This window comes from Asterias rubens, chromosome 20, assembly GCF_902459465.1.
Source record: "Asterias rubens chromosome 20, eAstRub1.3, whole genome shotgun sequence".
In the NCBI taxonomy this organism is placed as follows: Eukaryota; Metazoa; Echinodermata; class Asteroidea; order Forcipulatida; family Asteriidae; genus Asterias; species Asterias rubens.
The window spans coordinates 205,047-224,910 of NC_047081.1; the positions used below are offsets into that span (position 1 = coordinate 205,047).

At 40.5% G+C, this 19,864-nt stretch overlaps 3 protein-coding genes across 3 annotated transcripts; 1 reads left to right on the plus strand and 2 right to left on the minus strand.

The window, feature by feature from the left end:
• Positions 1 to 352: 352 nt before the first annotated feature.
• On the plus strand, positions 353 to 6,426 carry LOC117303717 (cytochrome P450 1A1-like). Its single transcript, XM_033788013.1, has 9 exons — positions 353 to 509; positions 985 to 1,164; positions 1,632 to 1,722; positions 2,192 to 2,350; positions 2,832 to 3,040; positions 3,332 to 3,457; positions 3,893 to 4,132; positions 4,476 to 4,574; positions 4,985 to 6,426. Exons 1-9 carry the CDS (start codon positions 353 to 355, stop codon positions 5,245 to 5,247), a joined length of 1,524 nt encoding a protein of 507 aa, XP_033643904.1. The 3' UTR covers positions 5,248 to 6,426.
• A 52-nt stretch (positions 6,427 to 6,478) lies between these two features.
• Positions 6,479 to 11,625, minus strand: LOC117303783 (steroid 17-alpha-hydroxylase/17,20 lyase-like). Its single transcript, XM_033788139.1, has 9 exons — positions 11,175 to 11,625; positions 10,464 to 10,643; positions 9,791 to 9,884; positions 9,410 to 9,568; positions 9,082 to 9,290; positions 8,673 to 8,798; positions 8,095 to 8,334; positions 7,435 to 7,533; positions 6,479 to 6,981 (listed from the first exon to the last, which is right to left on the minus strand). The coding sequence occupies exons 1-9, from the start codon at positions 11,320 to 11,322 to the stop codon at positions 6,710 to 6,712; spliced, it is 1,527 nt and encodes a 508-aa protein (XP_033644030.1). The 5' UTR covers positions 11,323 to 11,625; the 3' UTR covers positions 6,479 to 6,709.
• Positions 11,626 to 15,460: 3,835 nt separating this feature from the next.
• On the minus strand, positions 15,461 to 17,785 carry LOC117303930 (leucine-rich repeats and immunoglobulin-like domains protein 2). The gene has a single exon (XM_033788395.1). The coding sequence runs from the start codon at positions 17,783 to 17,785 to the stop codon at positions 15,461 to 15,463; it is 2,325 nt and encodes a 774-aa protein (XP_033644286.1).
• Between the last annotated feature and the right edge of the window lie 2,079 nt (positions 17,786 to 19,864).

A 19,864-nucleotide genomic window follows, 5' to 3' on the forward strand; every position in this document is an offset into this window, starting at 1 on the left:
GGAAGGGGATACAAGAAACAAAATCACTTTCATAAACCAATCATTCACCAATGAAAAACATACTTTCCAACTTTAAGAATCATTGATCTCCAAGTTTTTAAAGGGTTTGTGCAGGGGGGGGGGGGGGTTATGGGTGCATTTTGAACGATTCTAATCAGACCGTTTGAGGCCCGAAGATGGTTATTACAAAAAAGGAGGTTCGATACAATTGAAAAGATTATGATTTTACAGAATGTGTTATCGAATACTTTGATCAGACCAAATTGAGTCCAAAGGTTTAGAGTCGCTTCCAAGTGCGTGACAAAACACAGAGGCCAAGGCTGATATTAAGTAAATATTCAACAAATCCAAAATGGCTGCTTCTGGAGCCTCCCAACTCGGCCAAACAACAGCCTCCATTTTAATTGCGGTGTTTATTTTGGGTCTTTTTGCTTTCTATAAACGAACCAAGAGGCCGGCTGGCTTCCCGCCAGGGCCGAGTTCTCTGCCAATCTTTGGAAGCTTTCTGGGTAAATACTTAATTTACACATTTTGTAAAATGTATTTATTATTTATAATAATTAATACTAATCTGCAGGGTGTTAGGCTGCCATGGTCTTGTTTTGTGGCATGTTTGAAATCGCAGTGAATCCGTAGTTGATAACATAATTTTAACATAATGAGTAATGAAGCTGTCTTTTGCCCTTCTCCGATACTTTTTTTCTCATCATTGTAGTGTCCCAATAATTTAAATAAATAAAAGGAAAACTTGAAAGTAATAGCTCTGTGGTGGATGTCTATAATAACCGTCACAGTAACATGGTTTGTCAGAATAAAAGCCTATTGTTGTATGTCGACAATGATATTTGCAATTTTGTGTTGGCTCTTATTTTAGTTACGTTCCAACAAATGTTTAATTAGAATAAAAGAACTTCGATGACAACAATTTTGCGAAAGTGTTATTTGCCGAGAAATTGATCAAACAAAACTTTCCTTCCAAAACAGGATTCGGTTTCAACAAATCCCCCCATCAACTCTTTAGAGAACTTCACAAGAAATATGGCGACATTTACTCACTGAAGTTTGCGGGACAGAACACTGTGTTACTGAATAGCGCCGAGGTTGTAAAGGAAGCCTATGTGAAACACGCGGTAGAGTTTTCAGGACGAGGAAGGGCGTACGCTGGTATCAAATAGTTCTTATGGTTTTTATTATTCGGTTCATGTCAGCTTTAAGAAACATTACATAATTGGTTTTGCTCAGTGGCAGATAAGCACTTTATGTAATCCACCATATACATAAACTGACAAACCTGGAAAAGTTTGAGATCGATCGGCCATCTGAGTCACGAGAAAAGAGGGAAAAAACGATTAGATTTTGCATGACATCGATTTTAAAAGAAAACGAATAAAAAAGGCTCACTGAGCGATAAACTCCAAATAGGAAATTAGTTTTATGAATTTTTAATTAAAAATTTGATTTTTAGACAGAAATATTTCAAGGGATGTTTTCTACTATCATCATCATTAGACCGGGTAAGTTTTATGCAGTGATAGACGTTTTCTTTAATTCTCTGTTACAATCTGTTCAAAGTAAGTTCTTAGATTGGAATGCAATTTATTGATAGTTTGTTTTACTTTGATTTAATACAGTTGGATTGCTCACTGAAGGATTCAAAGATATAATATTCTCAGATGGGCCACAATGGAAATACCAGCGCAAACTTGCTCACAGCGTGTTCAGGTAAACTTCAATCCTTTAAACAAAGTAGCCTGTTGTTCTTTGAAGTTTTAAATTCGAAAGCATTTTATTACGTTAGTCGGAAAGGAACACAAACAAGGAGGTTTTTCTGTTCATAATGTTACCTTGAAAACTCAAAAATACTTGATTTGCAAGCCCTGGGAACTAATTGGGAAAAGCTACCCCTGCGTCGCCGAAGTTTACGGAAAATGTCTTGTATGCAATCGTGGCGGCAGTATTTGACAATCACTTTCTTGGCAACGCGGTCATTTTGAAAGCGCCATTTTTCGTCACAGAGCATCATTTCTGCCATTACGCGGAGTACTCAGCCAAAAGAGAGGTATGATCTATACGGCACGCTGCCACGATAGCGAGGCTGGTCGCGCTGCCCATAGCGAGGCTGGAGCTGAAGCCAAATACACCCATTCTATAAATCCATAACAGGGCATAGACGTGTTCTTCTAAATTCCAGACAATTCACACAACGTAAGCAGATGGAGAGGCTCGTCCATGATGTCACTCCTAAAATAGCCAGCGTACTTGATGCCTTTGGAGACAAACCATTCGCTCCAAAGTGGACAGTTTGCAAGATCGTGTATAACATTCTAGCCACATTTACCCTTGGGAAAAAGTAAGTATGTTCACTGATTTCTCTATTGGCCTATTACTAGGACACGCCCTCTAAACTGCATTTTTTTTTCTTAACCTCCGGAACTCTCAGATCCGTACGCAATGATTTTTGATTCATCAACGACTTCACTTTGTTCTTTTGATACCTTATGACGTCATCATTAGGGCGCCCTCTGATGAGCTTAAGAGAAGGTTTGCTTCGGGCCCATAAAAGCACGTGCGAACATACGTTGTCACTGTTTCGTAGTCGTTTCACTTCAGGTGTGATGACGTCATTGCATAAGGTACACTGTTTGGATTTTGATTCCATACGTCGTACATCAATCCTTGAATTTGTTTAGTAGGTGTTATTTGAAATAAGGAGTTTAATTTATTGCTATGCGTGCAAGGGCCAAGTCAAAGATTGCCACGACACGGTATAAAGGCATTGAAAGTCTCTGCTTAAAGCTAAACCAAATAAAATGCACTTTTATATTAAACAGGTACGAGTTAAACGATCCTGAGATTATGACGTACATTGATCTACGGAATACAGTGATGTACCAAGTCGGCAATGGCCAACCGGCTGACTACCTTCCAATCTTAAAATACATACCCATACCTTCGGTACTTAAATTCAAGAGACTCCTGAAATCGTTCCATCGCTTCTTCTACGATGAGTTCAACAACCACCGCGAAAGATTCGACCCTGGTAAGTCAAGAAAACACTAGACTTTACTCAAGTCCAAATCTAGTGAAAGTCCTTTTTATTTTCAGTCCCATCGCCTGACATCAGAAAACTCCCACAACCTATGGTCGGGACCACAATAGCTTCATTTTGACGGCGAATATATAGGGACCTCTCACACGAGAACGGGAACTGAATCAAGTCTAAGAAAACACTTGCACTCAGCAATAACACAACATGCCACACACCATTGGCCTACCAATATCGTTTCAAAGAATGAGAGTTGTCAACAAGATGTTTTGTTCCATTCTGCAGAAAACGTCGGTGACTTGTTTGATTTGCTGATATTAAAACAAAGTGAAGAGAAAGAAGCTGGAGAGGAACAGGCAGGCAAGCTGACGGATACACACATTGTGCAAATCGTCATGGATCTGTTGATTGGTACGGATAATGACGTCATTTTTTTAAAAACTGATTTTGGGTTGGCATAAGCGGGTCAGGGTATGGCTCGTGTGTAAAGCGCTTGTTGCCTCTCACTCACCACTGTGGCACTGGTTCTATTCCCAGCTACGGCCACAATGTGAGTAGAGTTGTGCGCTGGTTCTCTCACATGCCACAAAGGTTTTCTCCATGCCCTCCGATTTTCCTTCCTCCAAAAAAAAACACCTCAGACTATTTAGGGACTCTGGCTGATCTCGTTGGTTATGTGTCGACAGTGGCTGATTACCGAAGGCGTCTAGCTTCCTGCGGTTCGAACACCTGCTTAGCCTTGTCCTTCGTTAATTCGTGATCAAGGTTTTCAGCTGCAAAAGTTAGAGTGATTAGCGTCCCAAAAAGATGAATAATCTTTTATTAATATGTTTCGTTCTTTAACAGCTGGGACTGACACAGCCATTCACACTTTACACTGGGCCATAGCAGCCATGACAGAACATCCAGAAATCCAGGAGAATGTTGCCATGGAGATAGATGAGGTTGTAGGTCGTGATAGGCTGCCCTCTATTGACGATAAAGGCACTTTGCCATACACTGAGGCTACCATCTTGGAAGTATTCCGATTTGGTAGCGTGGTACCGATTGGTATACCTCATTCTGTAATGGCGGATACTTCATTGTGTGAGTACGTACAATAGGTATACATGTATCACTATGAGTAGGGTACCTAGCCTCCATTACAATTACAAGTTGTGCACAAGACTTCGGGTATCTGACCATTTTGTCATCCAAGTCTAATTCTAAAACAAAAAAGCCCCATATCAATCGTCAGAACAAACAAATACATATTATTAAATATATATCTAAACAAAAGAACTAAATACCGATCCCGACAGTGACTGGCACTATCCACCTGTATTCGCTTACATGGATCCACCATGTGCGTATATACTTGACTTCATCTTTGCATTATTGTATATCGATGTGTTTGCAACATTTAAGATTATACTATGTGCAATTTCAGGCGGATACAAGATTCCTAAAGGTACTTCAGTAATGATCAATCACCTCGCTTTGCATTACAATCCGACAGACTGGGCTGAACCCAACAAGTTCAAACCGGGTAAGCACCAACAACACCAGGCACTACCTGCTCTGAGTCATGGTCGAAGTTCAATCAGTCTTATCTTTTGCTTCTACTTCTTTCAACCGTAAACCCGTTTACTATAGTATATCCACCAACCACTGCCACTGGTTGGTGAACTCGGATAAAGAATTAGACCCTTTTTTAAAGCTGTAAGCAGACGTTTTCTGTCTTTTACCAACTTGCGTGACTCAACCAGCCCTGTACATCCGCTGCAGGGCATATGATAGACAAAGTTGTAATGGACGTGACCTGTATAACTGTTGTATAGGAATGATGAACATAGGTTTTACTGTTTACCAAATCTGTATTTCCCGCTTTTTTACAAATGCATTTGAATAATACAATTCATTATGTCATATAGTGGGTATTATTTCTTGCAATGTCAGAGCATTTCTTGGAAGACAACGGAGAGCTTCTAACCAAACTACCAGAGAGTTTTCTGCCCTTTAGCTGTGGACGTCGTTCATGCCTCGGTGAAGACTTCGCTAAGAAGGAGATCTTCCTACTCTTCACGTGGATGTTTAGCAGGTACACCTTCTATAAGGTACCAGGGAAGGAGTTGACGTCATTGCTTACGGCGACTTCCAACTCAGCGTTCAACCATCAGCCGAGTGATGAGTTACAGGTGTGCGTTAAGCGACGTTTTTAAAAGCCTGAACATCTCACGTCACACTTCGAGGGTCGTGAATAACGCCAGAGAGGGGTCTCTCGCCTAGGTCAATCCCCGCCCATCTTCACCTTTCACCTAGATTCATATGCAGACGACCGAAAGTGCAGCTGCCAAACGTCACCTCGGACCAATCAAAACACAGATTGAGAAGGCTTACGTCACTGCAAGTTTATCTAGTGAAATCACTGGTTCTGAAAAGCACTTGTCTTTTTATCCTTGCGGATAAAGACAGGGTATCACTCTACGTTTTAAAGTGGGTTTTTTTCGGGTTGAATTAAAGGGACACGTTGCCATCTGATCAAATTAATGCTATCCAAAACGGGCTGAAGGGGTCGAATAGTCTGGCCCTTTAAATGATTATTGGAAACAGTATAGCTTACTGATGTTGCACACTGTGTGCCAGATGTTCACAGCTTTCTGATAAAATACAACAATTCACTTCGCATTTTTTAAATATTCAAGTTTTTTTTTTATTGTTACCACAAAAGCCCATTATGTTTATAACATTATTTTATGATGACTACTAAAAAAATCTATGAAAAAAAATAAATTTGTTTCTGCTTTATAAAGATTTTTATTAAATCACAATATTATTATTCTCAGCAGTATTAATTGATTGGTTATATTGCATTACTAAACCCTGTGTTATCACTAATAGCAGCAACTAACTATTAGTAAAATTATGTCAATCGTAATAAATGCTTATCTAAAGAATTAATATGTATAAATTTTTCAATTGAAATAACATCCACTTCTTAAGGCCACACCATCATATACAATTCCAAATTTAAGAATGTTATACATAATGTTAAATTTGATATATTGCCAATTTCTATATGCCACACCAACTTGATAAAAGAAAGCAAACAATTATATTTCTAATAAGCTAAATTTAAAATAAACCGACAATGATTTCATTAGGTAATTGTGTTTGTTCCTAACTGTCCTCATGCCTATCACTCTATGTGTGCCACCACTGTGTCCCGTCAACACTTTGTGACTGGTATCCTCCTCATTAATGCGTAGCCAGAAATTTGTTCCCTAATATTTTCTGCTAAAGCATCTCTACGTTTTTATTCCTTCCTGAAAGCACACAAATTCTTCTAACAAGGGTGTTTTTTGTTTCATCATTTTCTTGCAACTTTGATGACCGATTGATGAGCCCAAATTTTCACAGGCTTGTTATTTTATGCTTTTGTTGGGATACACCAAGTGAGAAGACTGGTCTTCGACAATTACCAAACGTGTACCTTCCCTTTAAATGACTATACAAAAACAAATATTGATCTTTGCATGTGTTTAGTATGCACTGGCAGTTTTGTACAAAAACAAACCATGATAAACATTGATAAATCACACTTGATATCTTTGTACCAGAACAGTACTTTTTAAGCACAGTATTTTAGAAAACCGAAATCACACCTCAGAATAACAGGTTACTTTATTCAAACTCATAGCGCTTCTTAACACACACCTCCATACCGTCAAGAGGTTGGTGGACAAAGCCTGAAACAGTAGTCAGCTTCATCAGGGACTCCTCCTCCTTCCCTGGTACCTTGTAGAAGGTGTACCGGCCAAACAGCCATGTGAAGATAAGGAAGAGCTCCTTCTTAGCGAAGTCTTCACCAAGACAGACTCGTCGGCCAAGGCCGAACGGGAGGAAATTCTCGGGTAGTTTATCGGGAAGTTGACCGTTTTCATTCAAAAACCGCTCTGTCGAATAAAATAAGAACAAAATCTCTGAATATTTGTTATGTACCCTATTAGAGACTCTGTTCCCCCAGAGATTATGTCCCCCAGTATGGCGAACTGTGTCAGACTTCTTCTGATAGCGCCCCAGCTCATGGTAATTTCCCATATGGGGAACAGAAACTCCGCTAACACTAGCTATGAGAGCAATATTAATTTGAGGGATGAAACACAAAGCCCAAGGTAATGAATAATCATCCGCCGTGCTCTTTGAACCTGACAGATACAAAGCTATTTGGTCCAACCAATAATCATGCGCCATGCTTTTTGAACATAACGGATACCAAGCTGGTCCAACCTATAAGTCTATAATACAGGGAGCTCTATTCCTTCACAAGATATCTCGGGAGAGCATTTGGACTTTCCTGAATCTTTCATTAATTTAAACTGTATAGTCTCTAGACTAATCTAACTGACCTGGTTTAAACTGCTCAGGTTGGTCCCATTTCTCAGGGTCAAAGTGAAGACCTATGTGGTTGATCATCACCATCGTTCCTTTCTTAATCTTGTAACCATCTAATAAAGAAAAAGACAAGAATAATTTAGCTTCACAAAACGTATTAAAACTAACTCCACTTGTTTGTATAACACAAAAGACTAGTTGCTGCCTCAAAGTTGTCTTGTTTACATTGACAACTTCAAACTAGAGGGTGCTAATACATAACTAGTGGAACTAAGTGGGGCCCATCCCAAACCTACCCTTTTGAACCCTTGTTTAGGGCGATGGGGAGGGGGGGGGGGTAGGGCTAATGGGAGGGAAGTGTTAAGGGCGAATGGGAGGGGGTTTTAGGGTGAAGGGGAGGGTGGTGTTTAGGGCGATGGGGAGGGGGGTGTTTAGGGCTAATGGGAGGGAAGTGTTCAGGGCGAATGGGAGAGGGTGTTTAGGGCTAATGGGAGGGGGGTGTTTGGGTGATGAGGAGGCCGGCGTGTTTGGGGCAATGAGGTGGCCGGTGGTCTTAAGGGCAATGGGGGAGGGGGGGGGTTTAGGGCAATGGGGAGGGTGGTAATTGGAACGATTGGGGAGGGGGGAGGGGTAAGAACCAATAGAGAAGCATAATAAGGTTAACTCAAACTCACTCAGTGTAGTATCAACCAGTGTAGAATGTGGAACACCCAGTGGAGCAACTGAACCAAAGCGGAGAATCTCTAGTAAGGTAGCCTCCACATATGGCAAGTTGCCTTTATCGTCAAGAGAGGGCAGTCTATCACGACCAATGACATCATCAATCTCCTGGGCAATCCTCTCTTGGATTTTGGGATTCTCTGCCAGTGCAGCGACTGCCCAGTGAAGACTTAAGGTGGTGGTCTCGGTTCCGGCTATTTGACAACAAAATTATAATCATTGTAAATGTCAGAATTATTCCGTTTGCTAACTTGAACCCTGTTCCTTGCTCTTTGCTTGAACCTATGCGGAGAGTCTTCTTCTTTGAGAGCCCATTATTCCCGTTACTATACACTTTTGCTGACACAGCTAGTGTAAAAATTTCCCACTAACTCTGAAAGCAGAGAATGCTCACCAAGTCTAAAGAATTCTGCAGCCAGCAGAGCCATGAAATTGGGCCACAATCTCAAGGTGATCGCGATGATTGGAAAGACAATGAATACTTCATGCTTTTTCACTTTTTTTGGGGGTAGTAGTTTTTTTGTTTGCCTACCTCCAAACAAGTCCATGACAGTCTGAACAATGTGGGTGTCCGTCAGTAGCTTGGCCTCCTCCTCACCGGCCGCTATTGCCTCCTTCTGGGTCAGGATCAAAGTGTCAAAAAAGTCCTTGACATTTTCTAAAAAAAGGAAACAGGAATTGTTTTTTATAAAAGGATCTTATTATCGGTCAAATTTTCAAGCAAAGAAGAGAAAGTGTGTGAATCTGTTCAACTGTTACTTCACAGGCTGTGTATGGTACTACAACTATAATATTCACAGTATACAAACATATATTAAATATAGGACTCCATTGGCCATACCTAAAACATTCTATTTATATTACACTGTGACCCTTGACACTACAATGTGACCCTTGACATTACACTCTGACCCAACAAGAACAACTACTTGTTTGCATACCTGGGTCAAAATTTTCACGGTGCTTTTCAAACTCGCTGTAAAACAGCTTGAAAAACGCTTGGACCAACTTGTTCACTCGTCTATCAATCGGCAGTTTGACGTACTTCAAGATCGGAAAAAAATCCGAAGGCAGACCGTTGCCAAAAGCTTCAGTAGCTTCAGTATTAGCAGTGATGAATGCCATGAGGTCCGGGTCATTAGTTTTATATCTGTAGAAAATTAAGAGTTTTTTTACCGATAGATTATTGTTTTGACTGATCATTTTTTTCAACATAAAAAGGAACATTCTTTTTTGTGAAAAACAAAATCAAAATTTGCTTGAACTTACTGTTTTCCGAAGCACATTGTAGCAAGGATATTGTAAACTGCTTGCCCAATGGTATACTTTGGCGCAAAAGGCTTGTCTCCTTGTTCATCCAGAATTTTACCCACTTTCGGAGTCACTGCAAACACCAGCTTTTCCAATTCTTCCTTGCGGGTGAAACGTCTGAAATAGAAACATAAACAATGAACTGATAATTCTATCAACAACTTCCTTTATAAGTTTGTACACTGGGCAAGTGGTCACTAGGCCTGGGCTAGTGGCCACTAGGCCAAGGGGACTAGTGAAATTTACTACTCAAATAGTCGTGACTACACCACCTGTCGCAGTAGTCACCCAGGCCTAGCGACCACCCAATGTTTGTTTGAAAGAGGTAGAATGGCTTACCTAACGGCAGAGTGGGCTAGCTTTCGTTGAAATTTCCACTGTGGACCATAATCAGTGAAAACGATATCCTTATACCCCTCTGTGAACAGTTCCACTAAATTATAAAGAAGACAAATCAAAATAATTTATGTCATTAGCATAGTTTGAACAATTCAGTACCTTTTGTTTCTTTTGGTTTGTTTGTCTCCTTTATCTAGTCATAGGTCAAGTCTCAAGTGCTTACCTTAAAAGGTCAAGTCTCAGTCTTTCAGGTCAAGTGGTCAAGTCTAAAGTCTTCCAAGTCATGTATGATCTTGGTCCAAGTCCAAGCCCCCCAAGAATCCAACCTTAAAAGTGAGGAGCAAGCCTAAGAGCCATGTCACATGGGGCAATTTACGGGCAACAAGTTCCAGGCAATCTCCATGAAGAAAGGGAACTCACATTTGAATGATCGCCTCTTGTTCTCGTGGGTCATAAGATGATATACAAAGAATGACTAATGTGCTACCCAAGTGGTCCTGTAGCATGCAATGCAGTTGGTTGCCTCCAAGTCGCCTACAAAACATGCTCGTTTGATAAGGCCCTTAGACCCCATGTAACTCAGCTGAGATCAGAAGTAACAGAAAAGTCCAAAGTTTTCAAAGTTTTTAAAAACTATTTAATAAGACAGTGACTAAACCTAAGATGGACTTACTGGATTGTATCCGGGGTCGTCCTGCAAACTCTACAGCCTGATTGACCATTGCTTCTCTGATTACTTCAATGGTGTTCAAGACAACAACATTCCTCGATGCAAACTTCAAGGAAAATATGGTGCCATATTTCTGTCTCAGATCCGAAAAGACGTCAAAGACAGGCGTATTGGTCATGAAGGCTATACAAAGATAAAGAAAAGGTGTTACCAAAAGTTCCATTTTAAAGTTCAAGAAATGATCAATATTGAAGACATTTTCATACTGGGTCACCTTTGGGGGAAAGTGGTTTATCAGACTTGTTTTAAGTATTTTGTTCTTGGTACCAGTTATTTCTCTATGGTACCAGCATGATACCAGTTGAAGCAATATAGTAACTGTATGATGTTCTGGCTGGTTAACTACTTTTGCTAAGCAAAACTTTTTTTGTACTAAGCAAGTTTTTGTGCCAACAAATAAATAATACAACAATTTATAATGCGCATATATCCACCACAAGGACTGCTCAAGGCACCTAACGAGGTAAATTATTTAATTGATAGTACAAATAAATAAACACAATAAATTGAATACTTACAATGTTAATAACAACTGATATTAGTACACACCATACCATATAGAGCCTAGAGAGGCGGGTAGAGCATTCATAAAACCCAAGAACAGAATAAGTTAGTATCTGATTCCTCCATGATCTGATTAATAATAATGCTTACTGGTAATATTTCCCAGGATTGGGAAAGCAGTGGGTCCGGGCGGTGCACCAGCAGGCCTCTGGGTACTCATGTACAGCGCAATGACAGCCAGAGTAACCAACCCAACCAAAATGGTGGTTACGTTCAAATAGGCTTCGGTGTCAACCATCTTTAAAAAAAAACACCGTTCAACGTTCGTTCCAATTAACCAGCCAGGGGCAGCTGGTAAGGGTTTTATCAAGGGGTAGTGGGAAGCACAGACCACCTGAACCAAGAACTTTACTTTCAGTCAGTGTTGCACCTTCAAACTTCTTAAATAGTCGACTGGCAAATGCCCGTATGATGCAATATCTGTGGCTGCTGTGAGTTTCTTACGCAAGAGTACGTTGTATTGGGCTGCGATAAGCCCAAGTCTAGAATAATCTTTTGAGGTGACAGCCGATAAGAGCCACACGAAAATAATGTTTGTGGTACTAACACAACAGTGGATTACGTGGTGTACGTGTTCCTTCAACGACCACTTCATTGTAGCCTTTAATCGAGGCGCTCGCGGCTTCCTCAATGGAGCTTTGTGTGTTGACTGTAGCTCTATCATCAACAGACATGACCGCTGCCAAACCTGAACAAAGACTAATTTCATGTTTATTGGCAAAGGAAGCATAGAGGGCGCTAACGCTTTATTATGCAAATCAGCTTATAACAATGGTTGCACAATGGAGCCTTTTCGAAACCACAGCTTCGGCTTTAGGCTCCGTTCGTCTGAAGCCCTGAGCGTAGTAACGTCAAAACACGGCTAGCCTGAGCCGAATCCATAGCCGAAGCCGTGGTTTCGATAAGGGTCTATGATCGGCGTAACTGATGAGTGACATAATTTTCTCACAAAGCATGAATGATAAGGAGTACAACGAGAGGTTTGCGGAAACACCATGAATAAAACATAACTGATAAAAAAATTAAGTAATACTGCATGCCTTTTTTAAAGAGGCATTTGAAAATATTTAGGCTTGCTGACTCCCTGATCTCTTAACAGATTCGTTGAGTGGACCTTTGTCTTTATCTGAGTAAAAAAAAAGGGGCACAATTATTTAAAAATTCGTTGAGCACAAAAAAATAAGTTTGGCGCAGAAAAAAAAATTCTTGCTCAGGTAGCAGAAACGGGTCTCCTGCAAAAAGAATACCATGTAATGCATATTGCTTTTTAGTGAGTTCCTGCTTATTTCTGCTTAGCAGAACAAGGCTTTAAGAAGTTATGGGCCTGTGACGTCGAGGCCTCGGGGCACGTTGGCACTTCCACGTTGGCACTTCCACGTTGGCACTATCACGTTGGCACTGTACTACATTGGCTAATGCAATGTTGGCACTGGCAGTACACCACGTCGGGCACTAGATGACGCAATCAATATGCTCAGAGAAAGGTGTATTTATTCTATCATTTTATTCAAATGAGAATGTTTGACGATAGGATAGAAATATTTTAGATCCAACTGATTATTCAGTAATCTCTTCTTTTTTCACAGATCAGTTCAGTTCATACTTTTTTTAAAGACAACGATTTTAATTTCTTTGTGTACAAAACATCAATTTTGCTATCTATGTGACCCGTCGGGTTTCCTTTCATTGCTCAAAACAGGGGCGGATCCAGGATCCAGCTAGGGGGTAACCTTGTAAGGGGGTGACTTTGTAAGGGCTAAGGTGGTGACTTCGTCGACGACTATAAGGGGGTGACTTTGTAAGGGGGTAACTCTGTGAGTGGTGACTTTGTAAAGGGGGTAACTTTGTCAGGGGGTGACTTTGTAGGGGGTGACTTTGTAAGGGGGTGACTTTGTAAGGGGGGTGACTTTGTAAGGGTGACCACTTGTGGTCCACAATGAAGCAAAGTGTACAAGGAAGTCGTACTCCGGGTTATTTTACTGTTTTGATAACAAAATACCCAGTATGTAGTTTATTTTGTGTCGTGTCCCCCCCCCCTCCCCCCTTTCTCTCTTTTCTTTTTTCTCTCCCTCTCACTGACAGAAAGAGGGGGCTGCGCCCCCACGCCCCCCTGGATCCGCGTCTGCAAAATAATTATAGGATTCCAACGTGAGACTTAATTTCTAGTGTCCCTCTCCTCTCCTCTGATGACCACGCCCCCAGCAATGGTGGCACAACGTGCAGCCTATTAGGAGGACACTGAGACCGCTGCCAAAGGAGGCTTTGGTCGTGGCCGTTTGAATCGTTGATGAACAGATCGAGGTCATGAAACCAAAATCTGCCCATATAAGGTATCAATAATGAACCACAAGGGGTAGTGACTGATTGGGTACAAACACTCTTATATTGTGGGATTGACTCGGCAAAAAAATATGCTGTAAATGGAATTTAAGTTTGTATTTCTTAAAAGACAGAATCTCTCGTGTACACACGCGTAGCATGAGGTTCTTGCCGTGCCCCCCCCCCGTAACTCTGCCCCACCCCTCCCACCATACAATGAATTGTGCACCTTTTTTTAAATAGCGCCCTCTCTTGAATCAACCCCTTACCTTTCAGCCAATGATAATTCCCCAATAATAATAAGGGTGGGCAGAAACAGGCGGTATTTTGAGTGTTGCCGCTATAATGGGGACAGAATCTCGTGCCACACCGGGCTACGTACTTTTCATCCCATGGAAAGTTTTGGTCGGCTATGTTGTTTATTTTTTTAACTCAGGGGTTTGGATTACACAAATTAAACATTGAGAATAGGGTGGGTGTATCTTGGTCAAAGTGACACCCTCTGAACTTCCAGGCTGTTACATTTTGAAGGTAGTACAAAGTTGTATCCTGTTCTGTGAAATTAGAGGATTTGGGCGCGAAGTGCTACGAGGAGTGTCTTACGAGTGCTAGTGCGGATGACTCGTGCACAGTAGTCGTACGGGTGGGCGTTGACAGTGTATACGGATACAGTACAGGTGGGTTTACAGCGTCGTCTTTCGGAGTGAATAATGTGACTGCATTGAGCAAGGCTCATCGGTGTATGGGTAAAAACCAACATTAATATAATAGTTCAAGTAAATGACAATTACTTCACTTTGCATGCACCACATTGCACTTCATCGTAAATCAAAAGAACACATTAAAATTGAAGAGTTTTTATTACAGCAAAGCACAACCGACATACGGAATTCCTACAGTTTTTTATTGCTCAATTATTATGACCTATTAAATAGCCATTAACGCATTAAAACTAACACCATGTGTGATTAATTCCACACCTTTAAGTGTCATTTTATGAGCACCCTTTAGTCATTTCCAGTATGCGAAAGGTTATGGGGTCATTAGACTACACTGTATCTACAACATTGACACATTTGCATTAAGGATTTGTCTGAAGTTTGTGTTGCTTTGATCGATTAGAGCTTGGGATACAACGAGTAAACAAACGCAGCTTATCTATAGCGCTTGATGGTGGTGGAATCAAATATGCTGGGCACTATTTTATAGAGCTGTTTAAAGCAAAAATGTTGCTGAACAATTGTCTGCTAAGCAGAAATGAGCACGATACCAGTCACAAATTGTAAATGTGATATGGTAGTTTGGCTGCTAACCGATTTCTGGTAAGCATAATTTTATTATGCTTATACATGTAGCTACCTTTCGTGCTTAAGCAGCTCTATGAAATTGGGCACTGGTTTGGATACAGAAAAGTAGTTGAAGCAATTCAACAATTCAACAATAGATTACCATGAACAAGTTTGTCCTGAGAACATTGAATTATTAAAGAGCAAGGATTTATTGTAGCTACAAGGATACGAATGTGTTGTTGTTGAACGTAAATCGTGAGAGCAAACACAGAAAACAATAGATAGGTTTCCATGCCAACAAAGATAAATTGAGTTCAAACACACCGACCTTTGTATTAGGTGGTTTTACAACACTATGCATTGAGTTTGCTGGTGTGCTCGATGTACAATAACTCAATATTGTTGGCATTTGCTGTTAGTCCAAACTATTTCCTATTTTATGGAGAACAATTTACTATTAATGTTCCTATAGACTCATAAGTTAATACTTGATGAAGAAAGAGCTAAACGAACACCCAGTAAATTCAAAGTTCATTACCGAGTATGAAACAGAAAACTCAAAACAATGGACCCTGGTATACTTACAAGTGAATGTTAAAAGGGGACAACACAAACATGATCACAAAGTAAAAATAATTTAAACAAATCAGAGCAAACAGTACAAAAAAAAGTGATTGTGAATACAAATTTTGAACGCTAGGTGGCAGCAAACTAACCTGGTAAATTTCCCTCGTTTACATCTTGGAGAGAGTTATGAAAGAACTTTTATTAAGAGACGCTACCGATCTCTACTGCTTCATAGTCATCACAATCCCCATGTTCACTCAGGGACACCGTATTATCGTAAGCCGAAGATGGGTCTTCTTCATTGAAGGACGCAGTGTCCTCGTACCCATCCCCTTCATGGTCCTCGTACCCATCCCCTTCATGGTCCTCGTACCCATCTCCTTCATCCCCACCTGGCTCGACCTCCCCATCATCAACCACAGAATTCACATATCGCGATGAGTCCACAGAATCCATCCTACTCTTACGGTAGTCAATCTTAGCTTTAGAGGTTGTGATTGTTTGAGATCTTTTCTCAAGACGTTTACGGAGAAAGTAAGCAAGCACCACGGCTAGGAGAGTGAACATGACCGTAAGAAACATCGTTGGTAGGATGTAAGACGATGGTGAAGCAGGAGAACCAGGTTCTTCAGCTACTGTAAGACGGATCACAGCTTCATCAGTTTCCCCAAGCTCATTCATGACTCTACAAGTAAACAACCCTTGGTCTGATTTCTCAACTTTTATAATGTGTAAAGTCATTTCTTGAGTGATGAAATATCTCCCTTTCAGGTTAACATCAATCGGTGTACCGTTGGGATCCAACCATGAAGTACTGGGTGCTGGTATTCCTGTGGATTTACAAGGTAGAGTTACTGTGTCACAAGCTACCGTTTGGAGCGTTTTGAAGTCTAAAACAGCTAGAGGGGGCTCACACGCCAGATCGTGTGTTGCTAGATCTATGAGAGCGCGTCCTTCTAACCCTTGTGGTCCGTGACAAAGAGGGGTAGAGGACGGTGGATTGTTTTGCAGCCAGTCGCGTATGCTAGCCATTCTGCAGTCACACTGAAGCGGGTTGCCGAACAGCTCCAGCCGGGATAGGGTTGGGCTTCTTCCGACGATGGAATCTCCCGGTACGATCTCGATCTGATTCGAGCTTAAGTCCACAGTCTCCAGGTGACCACAGTGGCCCAAGATGCTACTGATATCACTGATGGAATTACGAGCAAGGAGCAAGATTCTCAAACCATCAACAAGTTGACAATCCTCCAAATCAAAGTTCTTAATGTTGTTGTTAGAGAAATTCATTGTGACGATCTGTGGTAGAAGGCGGAACATCTCCGAGTGGAGTTGAACCAGCTGATTCCCGGAGAGATCCAAGCGCTCCAGGGAGTCCAGCCCAAGGAAGTACTCTGGGTGAAGCTCGTTTATATTGCAGTTTGCGAGGGACAGAATCAACAGGTCGCCCTGGTTTCGGAAGACACCTCCAAATAAAGACGTCAAAGGATTCCAATCAAGGTACAAGTATCTAAGCATATTCAGATCTCTTAATGCAGACTCTGAGATGAAGAGTATCTGGTTGTTGGACACATGGAGCTCCGTTAGACTCAAGAAACCTCGAATGCTTTCAGAGGACAGGTTCTTTAGACTGTTTCCATCTGCATTCAGGACCTGGAGCTCTTCTGTCCACGACGGTGCCTGGATTAGGGAGTCGAGTGAGTTACCACGTATGCTTAGACTTTCCACATACGGGAAGCCATACCGTAAAGCATCTGTCAATACGTCCCAATCACGCAGTTCATTACTCTCTATAATGAATATGGAGGTGATTAGCATACCATTAGAATTACTAATACTTTGAACTTGATTATGGCTCAAAGAAAGCTTGTGGAACAACTTAGTATTCCCGAAATCATTATCGTAATCAAAAGTGCGAATGAAGTTGTTGTCTAGTTCAAGAGTGATATTACAATTTTGGCCACCGTTGAATAAAACTTTGACATTTGTTATTAAATTGAACTGCAAGCTTATTGACGCAGAGGGTGATACGTACATGCATAGCTCCAGCTTAATGGTACCATAGACTAAGTTTGAGTTCGCTGAGAGCCGTTCCAGAGAGCTACACCTCGGTACCTCAAGGCTCGTTATCAAGTTGGAGTCAAGTTGGAGGGTCTGCAGGGAGCGTAAGTTACAATCCGCGAGCAGAACCGAAATGGAGTTGTGTTGAACTGAAACTAGTGTCAGGTTCTCCATCTTCTCTGACGTCATTAGTGACGTGATGTCTGAGATGTTGTTCCAGTCCAAGATCAGTTTGGTTAATCCGGGGTTGAGATCGTCCGGATCTAAAGTATTGATAGAGTTGTGACGTAGATCCATTACGAGGGAATCCGGGTAGTTGTCAGGAACGCATCCGAGGTTCCGGTTAGAGCAGTCAGTCATTGCAGTCACGTGATCGTAATCACACTGTGCATGACAGCTTGATGCCTGGCAGAATCCAATAGGGATTTGTAGAAGAAGCAAAATCAAGATCAATTCCAAATACGGCATTTTGGCTTTCTGAAATGAAGCAAAAAAAAATCAATATTTTTACCATTATAAAACTATTTCCATATAGAATTAGATATAATTTATACGAATCTTATAGAAGGTAATTTCTGGTACCAAAAAAACCCGTACCACGCCCAACGTGTTACGTTTACCGTGTTTCATCACCATTTTCTTTTTGAGAGGATTAAGTCCCCCTAAAGAATTGATTAAATACTAAGAAGAAAAAAAAACTAATAAAGAGGTGAAATTTCCCAACACAATAAATGTTCCCAGAAACATGGTAACAACGCAACTAGGCCTACATTTCTTTGATAATCATAATTATAATATTCAACATATTCGAAAAACAATATAACTTTGTGAAAGGCAAATACTTACCGTGGTGGTAAAGGTTGACTGGATGAAAACAAGCGTAGCTGGAGTTTAACTTTCGAAGAAAATAATCGCTGGCAGAAAATAAGACAATCCGAATCGCAAGGACTGGCAAAATCCAGCAGTAGTTGAAGACCAAAGACTTAACTTTCAAGCAGACTATTCTAACGATTCGTTTCTTGTTCCAGAATTGTGCTTTTATGATGGAAGTCGTGACCCGATCCATTTCTTAACGAAGGACGAAAAACGTTTGTGTTTCTTTTTTGCAAACAAAGGTTTTTGGGAAATGTTGATGTACCCCTTTGGTTATGCTTTGATAAACTGGACTAGGATTCTTTTATCAACAAGGTCAATGGCAAATTCATGCACGATAAACTAAATATAACCCAAGTAGTCTTCAGTTATGATTACTGACCAAGAAACAATATTATTCAACCAGACGTTTGACACCTCTGTAGGGAATACAATATCTACTGGGTTAAATAACTTATGGGGAGGTATATTGTATGGTAATTTAAAGAAGTTATAATAATACGCCAACATATAGGGAGCTACCGTAAAAAGGTCACCGGCAAAAATAAAATATCTTGTGTACAGTTTGTGACAGATTTCTTGCTCTTTTTTGCTTGGCAGAAATTTGCGAAGCAATACTGCCAAGTGTGCTAGGGACGCTTTATAACTTTGTACCATGTGAACAAGAGAGAAATTAAAATGAATGTACTCTTCCCACAACATTTAAAGCACCGGCATTCGATTAATTAAGACGTAATTACTTCTAAAATTAATAACGAATTGAGTGTCTGCCAGTGATATTTTGACTGCGTACTTTGGCAATGGCTAGCAACATTTACTTCCAGAGCATTTGTTGCTATGGTTTGTGATTAAGTGTTTGAAAATGATTTCTTCCAAGATGAATTATGTACTCATCTGATAAACAAAGACACTAAGCCATCACCGTGAAGCTAGGCACTAGGTCAAAGGCCAAGAGCATTTGGTTGGTTATTTTCTTCCTCCATGGTTATATGCTAAGCTGTGAGTCATCATAGCAGTATCACTATTATAGAGAATTATATAACTGATAACACACAGCGTTGGTGTTTTGTTTGGCAGAGTAAACCCAGCACGTCGTCTATAGTATTCAACCAAATGCTACAACCCTATAACCACGAATGATATAGAGCATGTGTCAATCCATAACTGTATTTTAAAAGTAGGTTTGATATACTTATTTGTATAAAATGAGTGCCAAGATTTTTTTTTAACTCTGGATGTAAGTTTGTTGAATGTGTAAATCTGTTCAATGTTTTAGTAAACATTAAAAAATAAGCACGGCTCCGTTTTGAAGAAGCACTTTTGTGCAAAATCCTTGATAAATGGAAAATGCAACCTAAAGAGTTGATGTCAATATAGTTTCAACATGGAGCACTCGAGCTTAATAATGATACGTTCAGACTATCTGTCATGAAAGGCCCCATCCAGCCCTTCCCGTCACCAAACATAATTGTTTCTTTGATTTTAGCAATCGAAACAGGAATTAGACTGCGATAAATTTACACTCCCTGACAAACATCAACCTGATACAAAATGCAAAGCTTTCGACTAAGAATGTTCGGGAAGTTGTTTTGACTTTAGAGGTTATAATGTTTTTACCAACAGTTACCTTCCAATCCAGTACTCAGACTTTCATTTGCTTCGAAAGAAACATTA

Coding starts and splice junctions, on each gene's coding strand:
- LOC117303717 (XM_033788013.1), top strand. CDS start 353: ATGGCTGCTTCTGGAGCCTCCCAACTCGGCCAAACAACAGCCTCCATT. Junction 510..984: donor AATCTTTGGAAGCTTTCTGG/GTAAATACTTAA, acceptor CTTCCAAAACAG/GATTCGGTTTCAACAAATCC. Junction 3,458..3,892: donor CGTCATGGATCTGTTGATTG/GTACGGATAATG, acceptor GTTCTTTAACAG/CTGGGACTGACACAGCCATT.
- LOC117303783 (XM_033788139.1), bottom strand. CDS start 11,322: ATGGTTGACACCGAAGCCTATTTGAACGTAACCACCATTTTGGTTGGG. Junction 10,644..11,174: donor AATCCTGGGAAATATTACCA/GTAAGCATTATT, acceptor ATCTTTGTATAG/CCTTCATGACCAATACGCCT. Junction 6,982..7,434: donor ACCTGAGCAGTTTAAACCAG/GTCAGTTAGATT, acceptor TTTATTCGACAG/AGCGGTTTTTGAATGAAAAC.
- LOC117303930 (XM_033788395.1), bottom strand. CDS start 17,785: ATGCCGTATTTGGAATTGATCTTGATTTTGCTTCTTCTACAAATCCCT.